Source organism: Acomys russatus, chromosome 5 (assembly GCF_903995435.1).
Source record: "Acomys russatus chromosome 5, mAcoRus1.1, whole genome shotgun sequence".
Taxonomy (NCBI): domain Eukaryota; kingdom Metazoa; phylum Chordata; class Mammalia; order Rodentia; family Muridae; genus Acomys; species Acomys russatus.
Genome location: NC_067141.1, coordinates 21,611,154 through 21,627,927, shown reverse-complemented (window position 1 = coordinate 21,627,927; position 16,774 = coordinate 21,611,154). Strand labels below are relative to the sequence as shown.

The window sequence follows — 16,774 nt, the reverse complement described above, 5'->3', positions numbered from 1 at the left end:
ACTGTGACGCTGATACTTGTTTGTCCTTCTTGCAGCAGTCATGTGTCAACTGCGGCCGGGAGGCCATGAGTGAGTGTACCGGCTGCCACAAGGTTAACTACTGCTCCACATTCTGCCAGCGCAAGGTAGCGTGCCTGCTTACATGCCTGCATTACCTCAGCCTTTTCCTTGGGTCTGATGTCCTGGACAGGTGCCTGGACAGGTGGACTCACTCGAGCACCTGCAGACCAGAATGCTGGCTTCAGGGTTGCAGTCTGGATAGAGTGTCCAGAGCAGTGGCTGCCTAGAGCTGCCTGCTGGATCCTCTGCAGAAGGACAAAGGGCCCTCCGAATCCCCAACACCCTCCCTTGCCCACTCACCCACCTTGCTAGGTTTGGGCTCTACTTCCCCACTTCTGTAGGCTCCCAGCTGGATCTGTGCAGTGCCAGCACATGTGTGTCTATGTGCCCATAGTAAGATCTGCACTGGGTGAGGTCCTCTGGTAGAGACTCCATGTTCTGAGGGTCTCTCACCATGTCCTACCCCAGCAGGCCCCACAGAGCACTGTAAGAACGGTCATCCACACCATCGTTGTTTAAATTATTTAACCATTGGCTCTTAGAGCATCAAGGAGGGTTTTTCCTTTTATTTTTTGAGACATAGAACTCTATATATAGTCAAGAATAACCCTCAAGTAGGCAGGTGCTCCACACCTGAGCCACATCTCCAGCCTCCGGCCCTCTTTCTTTCTGAGACAGGGTTTCATGTAGCCCAGGATGCCTTGAACTCCTGCCTCCTTTTCTCTGGTGCTTGGATTTTAGGCATGCTGTCACTCCTAATGTTAAAGGCGGCTTTTTGCATGTCTAACCTTTTAATACCGTAACATGACACTGTCATCTACAAAGTGCGCACTCAGGAATTACATAGTCAAGTTCCCAGGGGAAGCAAAAAACATTTTCATGTTGTTTTAAATACGTTTATGGGGTCACTAGTAGCCTGTGGGCTGTTGGCTGAGCATCACATGCCTAACACTTCTTCCTTTCCCAAGAGCACTTGAGGACCTCATTTGTTTGTTTGTTTTTCTGAGACAGGGTTTCTCTGTGTGGCCCTGGCTGTCCTGGACTCTCTTTGTAAACCAGGCTGGCCTCGAACTCACAGCGATCCACTTGCCTCTGCCTCCCGAGTGCTGGTATTAAAGGCGTGCGCTACCACGCCCGGCCAGATTTATTTATTTATTATATATACAACAATCCTCTCTGCATGTGTGCCTGCTCCCTAGAAGAGTATACAGGATCTCATCATAGATGGTTGTGAGCTACCATGTGGTTGCTGGGAATTGAACTCAGGACCTTTGGAAGAGCAGCCAGTGTTCTTAACCTCTGAGCCATCTCTCCAGCCTGTGGTTTTGCTTTTTGAGACAGGGTTTCTCTGTGTAACCTTAGTTGTCCTGGACTCTTTGTAGACCAGGCTGTCCTCAAACTCATAAAGATCTGCCTGCCTCTGCCTCCTGAGTGCTGGGATAAAGGCACGTGCTACTTCATCTGAATTGATATAAAATGAGTGTAGGGGACTGGAGAGGTGGCTCAGTGGTTAAGAGTGCTGCTCTTCTTACAGAGACCTGGGTTCGGTTCCCAGCACCCACATGATGGCTCACAATTGTCCTAACTGCAGTACCAGGGGCTCTGATGCTCTCTTCTCCCCTCCATAACACCAGGCACAAACACGGTACACAGCCATTTGTGCAGTCAAAACACCCATACACATAAAATAAAAATAAGTCTTTTTTTAAAAAGTGAATGTCAGCCAGGTGCGTGCACGCCTGTAATCCCAGCACCGAGTGGGGCAGAGGCAGGCAGATCGCTATGAGTTTGAGGCAGTCTGGTCTACAGAGTGAGTCCAGGACAGCCAGGGCCACACAGAGAGCCCCTATGGGGGTGGGGTATGTCACTGTCCATCATTCCCATCTTGGCTTCAGAGGGAGCTCTAGCTGGGAGCTGAACAAGCAGAAGCTCAAGGGCATGTGTAACACGTGGCGACTTGTGAGTAAGGCGCCCTCCTCACCTCTGTCAGTGAGGCACCTCAAGAGGCAGCTGTTTTTGCCTCCTTATGGGCTAGATAACAGTCATAGCCGGTCTTTGCTTTTAACTTGCCCTGTGTTTCTTTCCTTCTAACCTCGTGTGAGCCGTGTGTCAGAGCATCTTTAGTTAGTTCTGATTTACACGCCATAAAGTTCACCTGTTTCGGGGCTGGAGAGATGGCTCAGAGGTGAAGAGCATGGGCTGTTCTTCCAAAAGTCCTGAGTTCAATTCCCAGCAACCACATGGTGGCTCACAACCATCTATAATGAGATCTGGTGCCCTCTTCTGGCCTGCAGGCAGAACACTGAATACATAATAAAAATAAATTTTAAAAAGTTCACCTGCTTCATATTCATATGACTTTAGTGAATGTTAGTGACTGTAAAGGGGCACAGTAATCCAGTACATTTTGAAACATCCCTCAAAAGAATCCTTGGAGCCCCCCCCCACCCCCACTGCCCTCATTTTTCTTCAGGCTCTCATGGGGATCCTCAACTTTCCACACAGACATTTGCTTGTTCTAGACATTTCACAGTAAAGGCATCACCCAGCGCATCCTTTGGCTCACTGTTGTTTTGCTGTTGTGCTGGGGCTTGAATTTAGGCCTTGTGTGTGCCAAGCAAGTGCTCTCCCAGTGAGCTACACCTTGCCCCTTGTTTGTTCTTAGTTACATTTATGTGTTATTTAGCATGCCCGGGGCACACATGCCGCGGTGTACACTTGGTTATCGGGGGACAACCTGCGGGGGTTGGCCCTCCCCTCCCCCTGGAGATGGAATTCACATCATCAGGCAGGACAGCATGTGACCTTTCCTTTTTTGATACAGGATTGACTGTGTATCCCAGGCTGGCCTTTAACTCGTGACCCTTCTTGCCACAGTATCCCAAGTGCTGAGGGTGTAGGCTCTTCTCACCATTCCCAGAAGAACAACTTTTGAAAAGCAGTGTTAGGGCTGGAGAGGTGGCTGAGAAGTTAAGAGCACTGTCTGTTCTTCCAAAGGTCCTGAGTTCAATTCCTAGCAACCACATGGTGGCTCATAACCATCTACAATGAGATCTGGTGCCCTCTTCTGACACACATGTGGGCAGAATACTGTATAAATAAATAATATATAAATTTAAAAAAGAAGAAAAGCAATGTTAATTTTAAAGTCTTAATTATACTAGGTTGGCATATATAGGAAAGACTGTGTCTAAGTCTGTGGATTGTGCACATGAGCTCTGCAGGCAGCCAGAAGAGCCACCATGTGCATCTGAAGCTATCAGCCTGGAGGGTTAGGAATAGCTTGCATGCTCAGCCACAGACACGCTGCATCTTACTCACATAACATGCAGGGCCTGTCTTCTACCAGGGACTCTAGAATGTGGCTATGTCTGCTTCCCACCACAGTGCCGGTCCTTTGTGCTTTGCTGCTGTGGAGACTTTGAAATGTCCATAGTGGAAGGCATCTCTGAGAAAGTGTTGTCAAGCAGAACACCTCCTTTCTGGGTCAGGGTGGAATATTTTCAAACAAGCCAAAGACATCACAGTTTGCATCCATGAGCCAGGATCATTGTCAGATAGGGACTGTTTCTTAAAAATCATTGTTTTAAAAGTGTATGATGTTGGTGCTAGGTATGGTGGCACACACCTTTAATCCCAGCACTTTGGAACCAGATCTCTATGATTTTAAGGCCATCCTGGTCTACATAGCAAGTCCCAGGCCAGCCAAGGCTACAAGGCTACCCTAGCTCCAAAAAAAAAAAAAAGCAACAAAAATGTATTTGTGTGTATCTCTGAGCGTGCACATGTGTGTGCTGGTGCCTGTTGAGAGACCAGAAGAGAGCATCAGGTATTTTTCCTTTACCTATTCCTTTGAGACAAGCTTTCTTCTTGAACTTTTCCTTGGTTATCTGGAAGCCAGCAAGCCCAGCTGTCCTGCTCCTGTCTCTGTTTCCCTTGGGGCAGGAGTTGCATATATAGGCTGCCTGGCTTGTTACATAGATGCTATGGTCCAAACACTGGTCCTCGTGCCTTCCCAAGAGCACTCTATGTCACCCCAACCATCTCTTCAATTCCTCTTTTCACTGTGTAGCCCTGGTTGGCCTTGGACTCACTGCTGACCAAGCTGACCTCTATCTCCGGAATGCTGGAGAGAGAGAGAGAGACGGGTGTGGGGTGGGTGGGGGAGTGTGTGTGTGTGTGTGTGTGTGTGTGTGTGTGTGTGTGTGTGTAGGTGGTGCCCACAGAGGTCAGAAGACAGTCTTGAATCCCTTGGAAATAGAATTAGGCAGCTGTGAGCTGCCCAGTATGGGTACTTGAGATTGAACTTGGGTCCTCTGGAAGAAAAGCAAGTACTCTTAACCATTTAGGCATCTCTTCAGCCTCAAGATTTATTTGTTTTTAATTTATGTGTATGAGGGTTTATCTTTATGTATGTGCCCCACATTTGTGCAGTGTCCTTGCAGACTAGAAGAGGGTGCCAGATCCCCTGAAACTGGGGTTACAAGAAGTTGTGAGCCACCACGTGGATGCTGGAACCGAATCTAGGTCCTCTGCAAGAGCAGCAAGTGCTCTTAACTCCTGAGCCCTTTTTCTGGTACCAAGATGGATTTTTTTTTTTTTTTTTTTTTTTTTTTTTAAGATTTATTATGTATACACTGCTCTGCCTGCATGTACAGCAGCAGGCCAGAAGAGGGCATCAGATCACATCATAGATGGTTGTGAGCCACCATGTGGTTGCTAGGAATTGAACTCATGACCTCTGGAAGAGCAGTCAGTGCTCTTAACTGCTGAGCTGTCTCTCCAGCCCCAGAACTTGAGGTTTCAAGAATCAGTCTTGGATATTTACATTTTTTACTCCAAGACCTAGATGGAGGTCTACTTGTTGCTTGGGGTAGACGCTGGCATGTGCCTTGAGAGCTTCGTTGTCCACGCCCCATCCATTCACCTCACAGAAGAAAGCATCTAGAATTCCCTGGGTACCTGGCCAAAGTCCACAGCTCCAAGGCCCCATGCCAGTTCATACCAGTTATGGAGGCAGAGTCTCGCTGTGTGGGTGGCTGCCAGGGTCTGGTCATTGCCTGGGCCTGATGCACACAGTTAGCTCACACACACTGCTGCAGCTCTGTGGATTTTATAACTTGGTGCAATTTGTGGGGGAGGGTATTTGTTCGCGACAGGATTTCTTTGTGTAACCCTGGCTGTCCTGGAACTCATTCTGTAGACCAGGCTGGGCTTGAACTTACAGAAATCCATCTGCCTTTGCCTCCCGAGTGCTGGGATTAAAGGCATGCACCACTATCCGGCCAGGACCAGTTTTATTATGGAAATAAGGTAGGCCTATCTTGAGGTGACCCCACACACACACACACACACACACACACTTCAGGATGTGCTTGTTTCTGCTCTCCTGAGCATGTCTGTGTGCATGGGTGTCTCTGCACACAGATGGGATCACCCTCACAGCTATGAATACCACTGTGGGTGGCGATATCACTTATAAATGTATTTGCTTGTTTTTACTATTAGCCTAAGCCAATCTCAAACTCATGGCAGTTCCCATGTTTCAGCCTCCCACATGCCGGGATCACAGGCATTACCCACTGTGTCCAACTTTTCATATGAATCCTTACAGCACCTATCTCCAAGGGAAAAACAAAGCATGGATGCAATGAGCATATGTGGCCTTGTCTTGTGTTATCTGACTCTACAGACAGCTCACAAACAGTCACTCTTCTGTGAAATCCAGGGCCCATCTAAGTGCCCCACCCTCGGTCCATCCACAGGTGAAGTGTTGCTCTGTAACACAGTGGATACCCCTTGACCTTGCTGCTCACATGGGTGTCTTCTCTTCCAGGACTGGAAAGACCATCAGCACGTCTGTGGCCAGTCAACCTCTGTCACTGTCCAGGCTGACGAAGTCCATGTTGAAGAAAGTGTAATAGAAAAAGTTGCTGTTTGAGCCAGGCTTCTCCCTGCTCTGCTGTGAGGACGTACCAGGCTTAGGCCCTCTGATGACTGTGGGGGCCACTGAGAAGAGGGGCCATGGGAAACTTGCAGGACAAGTTGCTAACAGACGATGCCCTTGGAAAGGAACTCCTGCCAGAGACTGAGGAATGCTGGTGGCTTTCGGAATGGGGCACTCTGTCACAGCCCAGGGCCCTCGACCTATCATGGTGCTCTTTCATGCCTGGATCATGAGTGTGTCTTTACCCATGGGGGTCCCCTATGCCACGTGTACATATCTGTTGTATCTGTTAATAAGGTTGTAAATAAAGCCCTCACCGTCCCACCTAGATGTTGCCATTACAAAGCCCACTTTATATTCAAATGGCCAGAGGGTTTCTGCTATGTCCTGACTGTGTGACCACAGCTGTCCGCTCCCGTGCATCCTACCATAGGGACATACGTAGGCCTGCTGACATTCTCATTGACCTACCTTCACTGCTTTCATGGCCAGCACTTAGGAGGGGCTGCCTGTGACCCCAAGGAGTTTTTAACTTGTCTTTCTCTACCGGGAGTGGCTTCAGGAGAGCCGGGGGCTGCTTAGCAAGGTTTACCCCCCTCAGTTCTGTGTGTGCCTTGAGCAGCTAAAGGGCTCTCGGAAGTCCCCAGGGCCAGGCCCTTGGATGCATGTGGCAGTGTGTTTGGCCTGTGGCCAGGGCTTCTGCACGCACAGTCCTGTTCTCTTTGTTTTTCTTCTTCCCTCCCTCTCATTCCCCAGGACCACCCACCTTACCTGGGAGTGGGTAAGCGGCCAGAGTCCTTTGGGAGAGACTTGGCTGACCTAGGAGTGGGACCTGCTGCTCCTCCTGACAAAGAACACTGGCAGAAGAACACTCTGGAAGTGAGGGTGCTGAGGCTCCCTACACTATGTAGGGGATATGCAGTTTCAGCCAGGGCCCAGGGGAATACCTTCAAGTTTAGGATGAACTGCTCCACTCACCAGCTCTGGCACCTACTTCTAAAACAGTTCCTGTGAGGTAAACGCACTTCAGCATGTGTAAGAAAGTCATCCCTATACCCAGCAGATCCCGGAGGTCCCTCATGTGAGTCTAATGCATGTGAGTAAGGAGATCCCATTCTGTGGGGTCCCTGCCTTCTCCCCAAGGCTTAACAATGAGTCAGGCAGGTACCTGAAGCCTTTCCACTGAATAAGGGCTCTGTGACCACCCTGTTGAGTTCTGCTGGAATCAAGCCCTGGGCCTCTTTAAACCTGTGAGCAAGGAGCCTTGCCATTCTTCCCAGGAGCCCTTTGATGCTGATGACTGAGTGACCCTCAGCTCTGACCAGACACCCAGGCTAGGCAGAGTCAGCTGACTATACCCAGTCCATTTCAGTTTGCACACTGACAGGAGTGGGGGGGGGAGGGGCGGGGGACGGAAGACCAAAGTGTGTGGCAGTCATCTATACCCAAGAGTTCCTCAGACAAGAAAATGCCCAGTCACTGCTAACCACAGGACAGCCTGCAGGGGCCATCCCTGGTGTCTACCCCCAAGGAGTGGCACTATGTGAGGGCTGCAGAACACCAAGATGAGTTTTGGGGTAGTGACCATCCAAGAGCAGTGGATGACAAGTGCCACCTGGAATTGATCCAATTTATTCTTTCCTTTAAGGAGGGAACACAAAGGGTCCTGGGGCTTTGGCACTTAGGGCTCAGTTTCCCAAGCTGACTTCTGCCCCACTCATGAGTTTCAGCCTTACCTTTGTATCTGTAGGGGCCTTTTCAGTGGAAGTCAGCAAAGGTCAGACACACTTGGTATCCTAGGGTCTCCGGGGGTAAAACTTAGGGGACCTTCAGTTCCACTAATATCAGACTCTGTGGACAGACATGAACCCACGACCTCATTGGCCCCTTGGGAGCATGCTAGTCCTGGGAGGGCAACAGAGGCCCCCCCACAGGGGACATAAGCATCCAGAGCCCAGTGAGGCTATAGGACCCTCCATGCTAGGGAGTTGCCTCGCATCCAGCCAAGACTGTTTTAACACTTGAGGGGTTTGCTCACTGCCGTAAACTCACAGCTCCTTCTTTCCCAATATTGAAGACAGAGTGTGACACTTGGTGCCACTTGCCATCAGTGTGGAACCCCCCACCCCAGCAGTCCTGACTTACATCTCTCCCATGACAGGGTAGGGGGAGGGAAGAGTGTTAGGGTGAGCTGTCCTTGCCAGAAGTCACCTCTTCTGGCAGGGCTCAGCCTTGGCTAAGGAGCCCCCCAGCACTGGGGCTGCTTGGGCCCCTCAGTCTAGCCTTGACCCCTGCTGTCTGTCATATAGGCACCCAGGTGCTGGGCAAACTTGAGGTACAGATGGCCAGGGTGGGCTTGAATGTAGGTCTGTCTTCCAGAGGGTACCCTAGGAATTTGGTCAGTGGTCAGAGTTTTGGATATCTTTTGGCGGGAAGCTATGTGTACTGTACCCCTTCAATGACACCAGAGCCCTCCCTTCTTGGCTCTCCACGGAGTAAGAGCTGGCCTAGACAGGATCTTGGGGACACAGCAGCCCCAGAAAATTCCTCTAGCTCCTCTCCCAGGAGGCACTTGGTCACTTTTCATATTGAGGGCAAACTAAGTCAGCGGTAGCAGTTTCCCTACTCTTCCGGGGGCAGGGGAGACTGGAGAAGCTTCCTGGAGCTGAGCCAGTAACATCCTCAAAGGCGGAAGGAGTTAGCCAGGCCTCATCACCCAGGCAACACACCCTTCTCGTTTCCACGCTCTTCCCCAGCCCCCAGCCTTCATAAGTGGTTAGGAGAGATTTCGTTTAATCAAGACGAATGCTTGCCAGCGCACTCGGCACACAGGCTTTGATTTCCTCGACCTCAGGACGCCGGTGGCCCTTTCAGCATCGGAGACAGAGAGTCTTGCGAAAGACGCTGCGAAACTCGGCGTTGAAGACTGTGTAGATGATGGGGTTGAGAGCACTGTTGACATAGCCTAGCCAGGTGACGGCACTGACCAGGCTTGGGGGCACGACACAAGCCGGACACAGCGCCCGTGTGATGTGCACCACGAAGAAAGGCGTCCAACACATCAGGAAGGCCCCTGGGGGTGGGTGGCGTGAGCCCGTACATCTGCACTCGAAGTCCCTCACCCGGGACCCCGTCCCCCCTCCTCCCCCCCGCCTTTTACCCTTCTAACCTGGACCCTTCCCTACTCCCGCCTTGGCGCCCGGGACCCCCTCCACCTGGTGCCCCAGGGCAGAAACCCACCGACTACCACAGGCAGGACCCTCATTGCCTTGCGCTCCCTTCCAGGGATCTTGGCACCTCTCCTGCAGGAAGGTGGCGCGGGCGGTTGCTGGAGCGCTGCATCGGGAAGCGGACACTCCTCGGGGCCGTAGGGTCTCCGAGAAAGGTCTGACTCTGGCCCGCTGGAGCCGCTGGGTAGGAGGCTGGGTGCTGGGGGCGGACAGTCTGGGAAGAAGGGACCCTGCGCAGGGTCGGCCACTGGCGGGCCGGGGCCGCTGGGTCGCCGAGGCGCTCGACTGTGAAGCTTGGTGTGCCGGGCTGCCTCCCAGCGCCGCAGGCTGCGAAAAGTGGCCCAGTAAAGCAGTAGCATGAGCGGACAGGGCAAGAAGAAGGAGCAAACGGACGAATAGACCACATAGTCGCGATCCTCCAGACGACACACGGCTGGATCGCGGCCGGGCACGTCGTTGAGGCCGCAAAGCACCGGCGCAGCCACCGCGGCAGACAGCAACCACGTGGCGGCGATGAGCAGCAGCTGGCGCTGGCCCCGACTGTTGTAGCGCAGCGGCCAGGTCACCGCCACAAACCTAGAGGGGACACAGATGTGGTGAGGCCACGGTGTGAAGCGGCTGACGGGGAGGTGGGGATGGGAGAGGGGGCCGTCCGGGGTACCCACCTGTCCACGCTGATGGCGCACAGGTTGAAGATGGAAGCGGTGCACAGCATGACGTCCATGGCCATGAGGGTGTCACAGAGACGGGAGCTCAGTAGCCACACACCACCCTGGACCTGGCCACGCAGAGGTTGCAGAAACGAAACACAAGACCTGACCTTCCAGCCACAGAATTTCTGAACCCCACTCTTACTGAGGGAAAGCCAGGGCTGTGTACTAGAGGGGAGGGGGCGGGGCATAGGAGCCCAACGTGAGCCTGAGACAGTTGAGGACATGTGTGTATGAGGAGAGAGAGGGGGCAGACTTGACTCGGGTCTTCCTCACTTAGATGAGAAGATTGGGGAAGACCCTTGAAGGATTGATACCATCTGGGGAAGAGGGGGCCTTAGATGCTTTGGCCTGACCCTCTGGCCCCTAAACACAAATCCTACCCATCTCCAAGACCCAGCTAAGAGTTATCCTGCCTGCGCTACCTGTCACTGCTGCTGCGGGACTTTGGATGGGTCCTGTCAAATGCTGGACAGTATACACATGACAATGGCCCTGAGGACAGACTGTAAAAGTAGAAAGACCTCCTAGGGCTCTCTGAATTTCCCCCGGGGTATTCCTCTTCAAGGGCAAAGGAGCATGCAGCCATCTTAACCCACCCATCCCCAAATCCCTTCACCCTGATTTGGGACGATTAGGAGCTTAAGAATCCTCACAGTGACGTCTGTCCCTTAGGGGAGGATCTGGGGTCAAGCGTGGCCACTGGCCTCTGCCCTAGCTCCAGAACTCACTGTGTCTTCCTTAGAAATTCCATGAATCCTCCCCACCCCCACCCCACCCCACAGTGCAGGCCACTATGTCCCCATCCCTGTCCTAAATAGCTTTTCTGTGGCCAAACCTGGTCTGGGGTGACTCTGTCCCAGGAGTCTCCAAAAGGTTTTTAGCCACCTCCCTTAAGCAGCCCCTCCTACCCCCCAGAGTTCACTGCCCTGCCGGGGCCTCTCTACCTATACCCTTCACTGCTCCAAGCTCCTGGCAGCTGGGTGGCTTCAAGTTTCTTCCACAGGGTGGGGTGTGTGTGTGTGTGTGTGTGTGTGTGTGTGTGTGTGTGTGTGTGTGTGTGTTTTCCCAAAAAGGTAGTGTTCATTAGCAGTCATGTTTGTCTGCACACGTTTGCCTGTCTGTCAAGCTGATTTTTGGCGGGGTTTGGGGTACAGTATTTCTGGAGGGGAACCAGTGCTTAAATAGGAAAGGCATGATCCTTGGTTCCAAAAACACAAGTCCCCTCTGGGTTGGCAGATCCCAGACAGAGAGTAGGAAGAGATCCAGAGGGTGGTAGGGTGACCGACAAACACAAAATAGGCACAGGACTCTGAAGAGCCGGGAGAAAGTGGACAGTCAGAAGTGAGGAGACCTGGGGCTCCCTGAAAGCGCCCTAGCTCAAGGCTGCTGAGGGTCAAAGCCGCCAAACTGTGCCCGGGCTGTGGGAGGGGGAGACTGGGAACGAGCGCACCAAGCCTCACCTCGGAGTAGACAAAGAGTGGCAGTACCAGCACTGCAAGGAGAAGGTCGGCGGCGGCCAGGCTCACAATGAAGTAGTTGGTGGGTGTCTGCAGGGTGCGCTCAGAGGCCACGCTCACGCACACAAGCGAGTTCCCTGCCAGCACCATGCCGATGAGCAGCACGCCCCCCACCAGTGCCGCAGCGCCCGAGACCCCAAGCCCTGCGCCAGTCCCTAGGGACTCTGGCCCCCGCCCCGCCAACAACCCACCATCGTCAGTTGCGCTGCTGTTCCCCATGGCGCGCCGGCCGCCGAACGCGCTCGGCTAGGCGAGGAGTTTAAGGATTTGCAGGTAGGGGCTGTGTGAAATCCCGCCCCTAGCACGCCCAGCTCCGCCCCGGCGGCTCGGCTTGAATTTCTGCACCCTAGGAAACTGGCAAAGGGAAAAAATGCTTCAATTCAAGAGATGAGAATTAAGCGAAATGTCTGGCATTAAAAAGGCCGAGAAAAAAAAAAAAAGGCCGAGCAGCAGCTGGTGTTTCGCGTGATCGGGGCCAATTTGTGTTTCCAGAAACCTATGAGGAGAGCAGGTTGTCTGGACCAGATTTGTCAGAGCCAGCCAGCCTGGCCAGGAGACACATAGGACCTTTCAGTCCACCAAATTACCTATCAGAAGCTTTGAAAGATAAGGCCGAACCTATATTCCTGCATTGGGACAATGTCTTTCCCACGCAGAAAAGCACCAGCTCTGGTTCTGCAACAGACTAAGGGCTCCTCGCCTCTTCCTCCGGTGGTTCTGGGACTGCTCCTTACCCCCTGGGCACAGCAATCTGGACATGCAGCTCGCTCTCCACTGGACACCCACACATGGGCAGGTGTGCAGGAACGCTTGAGATCCCGGCGCTGGCTGGTGCTCCATTTCTTACCGGCTCTCTTCCCAAGTGTCTGGTGCTGCCAGCTCCATCAGCCACTACTGAACCTGGCAACTGTGAAATGAACCCGGCCCAGCCTAGGTAGCCCTGGCTGTCTTAGAACTCCCTCTGTAGACCAGGCTAGCACCAAACTCCAAGATCCTCCAGGCTAGGCTCTTCCCTCCAGAGTGCTAAGATTAAAGAGAGTGGACTACCACACCTGGCTCAGCCAGTGTTAACCCTTAACTGTCCTCAGTGGGCAGCTGAGAGGTGGCCTCATTTCCCATCTTAAGTACCCACTTGACCCACAGCTTCCTTGCCTTTGAGATTGTATGGATCACTGACTACCAGTGGTACCTGACAAGGACTATCTGAGCTAAGAATGCTCTCACACAGGGTTGGGGGGAGGGATGAGGAATGGGAGGGGGGTCTCTCTCTTCTTCCCCAGACTACATCTGGAGGAGGTCATACTTTTCACTCTGTGCCAACACTGGACCGCAGGAACCTAGGCTGGAACAGGACAGCACAGATAAAGATGACACTACAGAATCATGACATGAGACGAGACAGCAACAAGAACGGTCTCTGGAAGACTATGAGTCCATGCAGTGAAAGTCCACAGGGACTGTGTTGATGAGAGACTTAAGTATATGGGCTTTATGAGGCAGAGAGATATTTGCTGGAATCCTGTGACTAACCGGCTGTCCTTCAAGTGGATGTAGAGGAGTCACTCCCTGGCTAATAAACCAGCCTTTCTGGCAGGAAGACAAAGAGCTCCTGGGCCTGTACGGCATGCCACGGGGTGGGGTGGGCTGGGCATGGGTGAGTGGGTGGGGGAACACAGGGGTGGGACTCTCAGATTAGAAGAAGCTGAATTCGCCGGGCGTGGTGGCGCACGCCTTTAATCCCAGCACTCGGGAGGCAGAGGCTGGCGGATCGCTGTGAGTTCGAGGCCAGCCTGGTCTACAAAGTAAGTCCAGGATGGCCAAGGCTACACAGAGAAACCCTGTCTCAAAAAAAAAAAAAAAAAAAAAAAAAAAAAAAAAGAAGAAGCTGAATTCGAAATATTTCAGGAAGGAAGAGGCAGGTGGATTGCTGTGAGTTCGAGGCCAACTTGGTCTACAAAGGGAGTCCAGGTCAGGCAAGGCTACACAGAGAAACCCTGTCTCAAAAACAAAAACAAAACCAAAAACCAAACAAAATAATAATATTTCAGGAAAGCTCAGAGTACATTCTGGCTCAGCTTGGGTAGAGACTACATTCTCAGGCAGGACCTGCAGGAGGCTGCGGCCCAGTTCAAAAGCAGGCCAAGGCCTAGGCCCAGGGCTTCCTTCCTTAGCTGGATAGAGCCCTGGCAGCTCATTCACATACCCAATACTTAGTCTGTTCTTTTTTTTTTTTTTTTTTTTTTTTTTTCCAGATGAGGTCTAATATGTAGCCCAGGCTGGTCTTGAACTTGCAGAAATCCTTTCCCTCGGTCTCTCCTGTGCTGGGTTTGCGTCACCACACCCAGATACCTGGCCCTTCTCACGGGGTGCACTGTGATGGCTGTTATTTTTCTGAATCCTCATTGAGCTGCGGGAGGCTAATTGCTGGTGCCCTCCTAGGCGAGGGTCTTCAGGGAACATAGACCTCCATCTATACAGCCCCCATCCATGCAGCCTCAGATTCCAGTGCCTACCGAGGACTCTTCTCTCAACTACTGCAAATGCCTCCTGGAAACAGAAGCAGCTGGGGAAGGCCACGCTCCTCTCTAATAATTGAGGCAGCCTGTCTGGAGCATGGAAAGACACAAGTAAGGCCTCTTTTTCTATGTTGTTTGTTTGTTTCTGTTTTAAGACAATCTTTCTTTGTAGTCCTAGCTGGCTCGTAACTCTCTCTATAGATCAGGCTAGCCTTGAACTCACAGAGGCCCACCTGCCTGAACTCCTGAGTGCTGAAATTAAAAGTATGTACCACTGAGTAGAGGCAGGCTTGGTGGTGCATGCCTGTAATCCAAACACTCAGGGAGGCAGATGCAGTGGATCTCTGTGAGTTCAAGGACAGCCTGGTCTACTAAGTCAGTCAGGATAGCCAGGACTACAAGAAAAACCCTGTCTCAAAAAAAAAAAGCAGGTACTACTATGTCGGACCATGATAGGTTTCTTTTTTGGTTTTGTTTGTTTGTTTTTAAACATTGCCTCACTAGGTAGCCTGTCTCAGTTTGCTTCCCTATGTTGTTGTAAACACCATGACCAAAAACAGCTTGGGGAGGAAACAGTTTATTCAGTTTACAGGTTAAAGCCTATCACTGAGAGAATCCCAGGCGGGATTCGGGAGGCAGGAGCTGCAGCAGAGACCACAGAAGAGCCCTGCTCACCTGCTTGCTTCACCATGGCTTGCTCAGTTGATTTTGTTTTGATGTAACCTGGGCTCACTTGACCAGGAATGGCACCGCCCACAGTGGGCTGGGCCCCTCCCACATCAACCATTAATCAAGGAAACGCCCCATAGACTTGTCCAAAGGCAGTGCCTCCACTGAGAGTCCCGGCTCCAAAACTATGACATAGCCCAAGCTTGGCCTTGAACTCACAGTCCTCCTGCCTCAACTTCCCAGGACTGGGATTTTAGGAGTAAGCCACCACAACTGCCTTATAAACTCTAAGTGATTGTAACCCATCACTAGTGGCTACCATGCAGCTAGAACGCATGCATTTTTGCTTTGCTCCTGGCCTCCCATGTGCACTAACAAAGCAATCTCTCAGGGACCATCTTTTTTATTTGTTTGTTTGTTTGTTTGAGACAGGGTCACTTTTTGTAGCCCTGGCAGGCCTGGAATTCTCTCTATAGACCAGGCTGGCCTCGGACTCATAGAGACCCTCCTGCCTCTACCTCCCAAGTGCATATGCCACCAGTTCTCAGGGTCTTTCTTAAGCCCTTTCCAGACATGACTTCCAACAGCTCTGCCGTCCTCCTCTGACGTCAGTATACAGTGGCCCTTGTACGGTAGCAGCCATTGTCCTGTTCCCTCCCCCTGGCCTGACCATCAATCTTCCTGACGAGGCTCTGTGACACCAGAATGCCTGACTAGCAGATGACAACCTCCTGCCTTCCAGTGTCCCGGTAGGTCATTGCTCACTAACCACCTGCCTTCTTCCTTGTGCTGTATTTACTCAGGGATTTGATTTTAGTGTCACGTCTATGGTTCCCCTGGTCAGGACCGACATATGCTTCGTTTCCCGCCTGTGGTCCTGAGTATTGAACATAGGCCTCATGCATAGTAAGCAAGTGCTCTACCACCGAGCCATGTCTGTAACACACACACACACACACACACACCATAGCAGCTTTATTTATAGTTGCCTGAACTTGGAAACAACGCAAATGTCCTTCACTGGGTGAGTGGATAAACACACTGGTCCATTCAAACAGTGGAACATTGCTAAAGCCCCAGAAAGAACTGAGCTACTGAGCCATGAAAAGATTCAAAGCAGATGTAAATGGTTATTGCCGAGTGAAAGAAGCCAGTGTGAGGCAGGAGATGGCTCGGCGAGTGGAGGCCCTTGCTGCCAAGCCTGGCCACCTGAGTCTGACCCCTGGAGCCCACAGGGAAGAAAGAGAAAGCCGAGACCTACAAGCTGTCCTCTGGCTTCCATGCACCCACCCACACGAATAAGTAAATGGACGTTTTGAAATGTGGAAGCCATTGCGAAAAGGATACAACCTGTGCTTCCAGCTCTGAGACCACAGCAGCATCGGTGAGGAGGGCAGGAGGACTGGGGCGAGGGCTGGAGGAGTAAGGTGCCACAGGGAACTTTCAGGGCTGTGACCAGATCTGATACTGTGGGACTGAATCCATGCCAGTTTACACTGTCCAACCCTATAGAGTGACAATCCCCAAGTAGCCTCTGATAACAACTGCAGGCCTTGACGATACTGTCGTTTTGACCATGGTCCAAACAGGTGTAATGGCGCACGTCTTTAATCCCAATGCTTGGTTAGCTGAGGCAGGTGGATCTCTGTGAGTTTGAGGCCAGCCTGGTCTACAGAGTGAGGCACAGAGAAATCCTGTGTCCAAAAACCAAAACTCAAAAAAAAAGATTCTGGGGAGGGAGTATGTAAGGGGCATTAGGGAACTGCATGGCACACTTTCAGTTCAGTTTTACTGTAAACTGAAAACTGCTCTAACGCATAAAGTCTGCTGTTTTCAAAGCCTCATGTCATGCAGAGGTTAGGAATGGGGAGCTCTCTAGAGTGCTAGCCTAGCATGTGTGAAGCCCCAAGCTCTGTTCCTAACCCCATTTAACACCAGGCGTGTTGGCACCCCGTCCCTCCGCCCCCCGCAATTCCAGTACCCCAGAGATACTGACAGGGAGATCTGAAGCTCAAGGTTACCCCTAAGCTAAGTGACAAATTCGCCATCAGCCTGGGCCTCATGAGACCTTGTCCTCAAACAATTCAACACAAAGAACTTGCAGCTCAGCACCTAGCCCCTC

The 16,774-nt window shown here is 51.9% G+C and overlaps 2 protein-coding genes across 4 annotated transcripts in view; one reads left to right on the top strand and one right to left on the bottom strand.

The window, feature by feature from the left end:
• Positions 1 to 6,361, top strand: part of Deaf1 (DEAF1 transcription factor) — a 33,627-nt gene extending 27,266 nt beyond the window's left edge. For 2 of the 3 annotated variants that reach the window (XM_051145633.1, XM_051145636.1), the window contains exons 11-12: positions 36 to 125; positions 5,897 to 6,360. In XM_051145633.1, the coding sequence (XP_051001590.1) occupies positions 36 to 125; positions 5,897 to 6,001 (195 nt within the window). In that variant the 3' untranslated portion in view covers positions 6,002 to 6,360. Of the gene's footprint in view, positions 1 to 35; positions 126 to 5,896 lie in introns of all 3 variants that reach the window. The other variant, XM_051145635.1, reaches the window with a different exon arrangement.
• Positions 6,362 to 8,700: 2,339 nt separating this feature from the next.
• On the bottom strand, positions 8,701 to 11,686 carry Drd4 (dopamine receptor D4). Its single transcript, XM_051147029.1, has 4 exons — positions 11,411 to 11,686; positions 9,903 to 10,015; positions 9,248 to 9,813; positions 8,701 to 9,080 (listed from the first exon to the last, which is right to left on the bottom strand). The coding sequence occupies exons 1-4, from the start codon at positions 11,684 to 11,686 to the stop codon at positions 8,878 to 8,880; spliced, it is 1,158 nt and encodes a 385-aa protein (XP_051002986.1). The 3' UTR covers positions 8,701 to 8,877.
• Between the last annotated feature and the right edge of the window lie 5,088 nt (positions 11,687 to 16,774).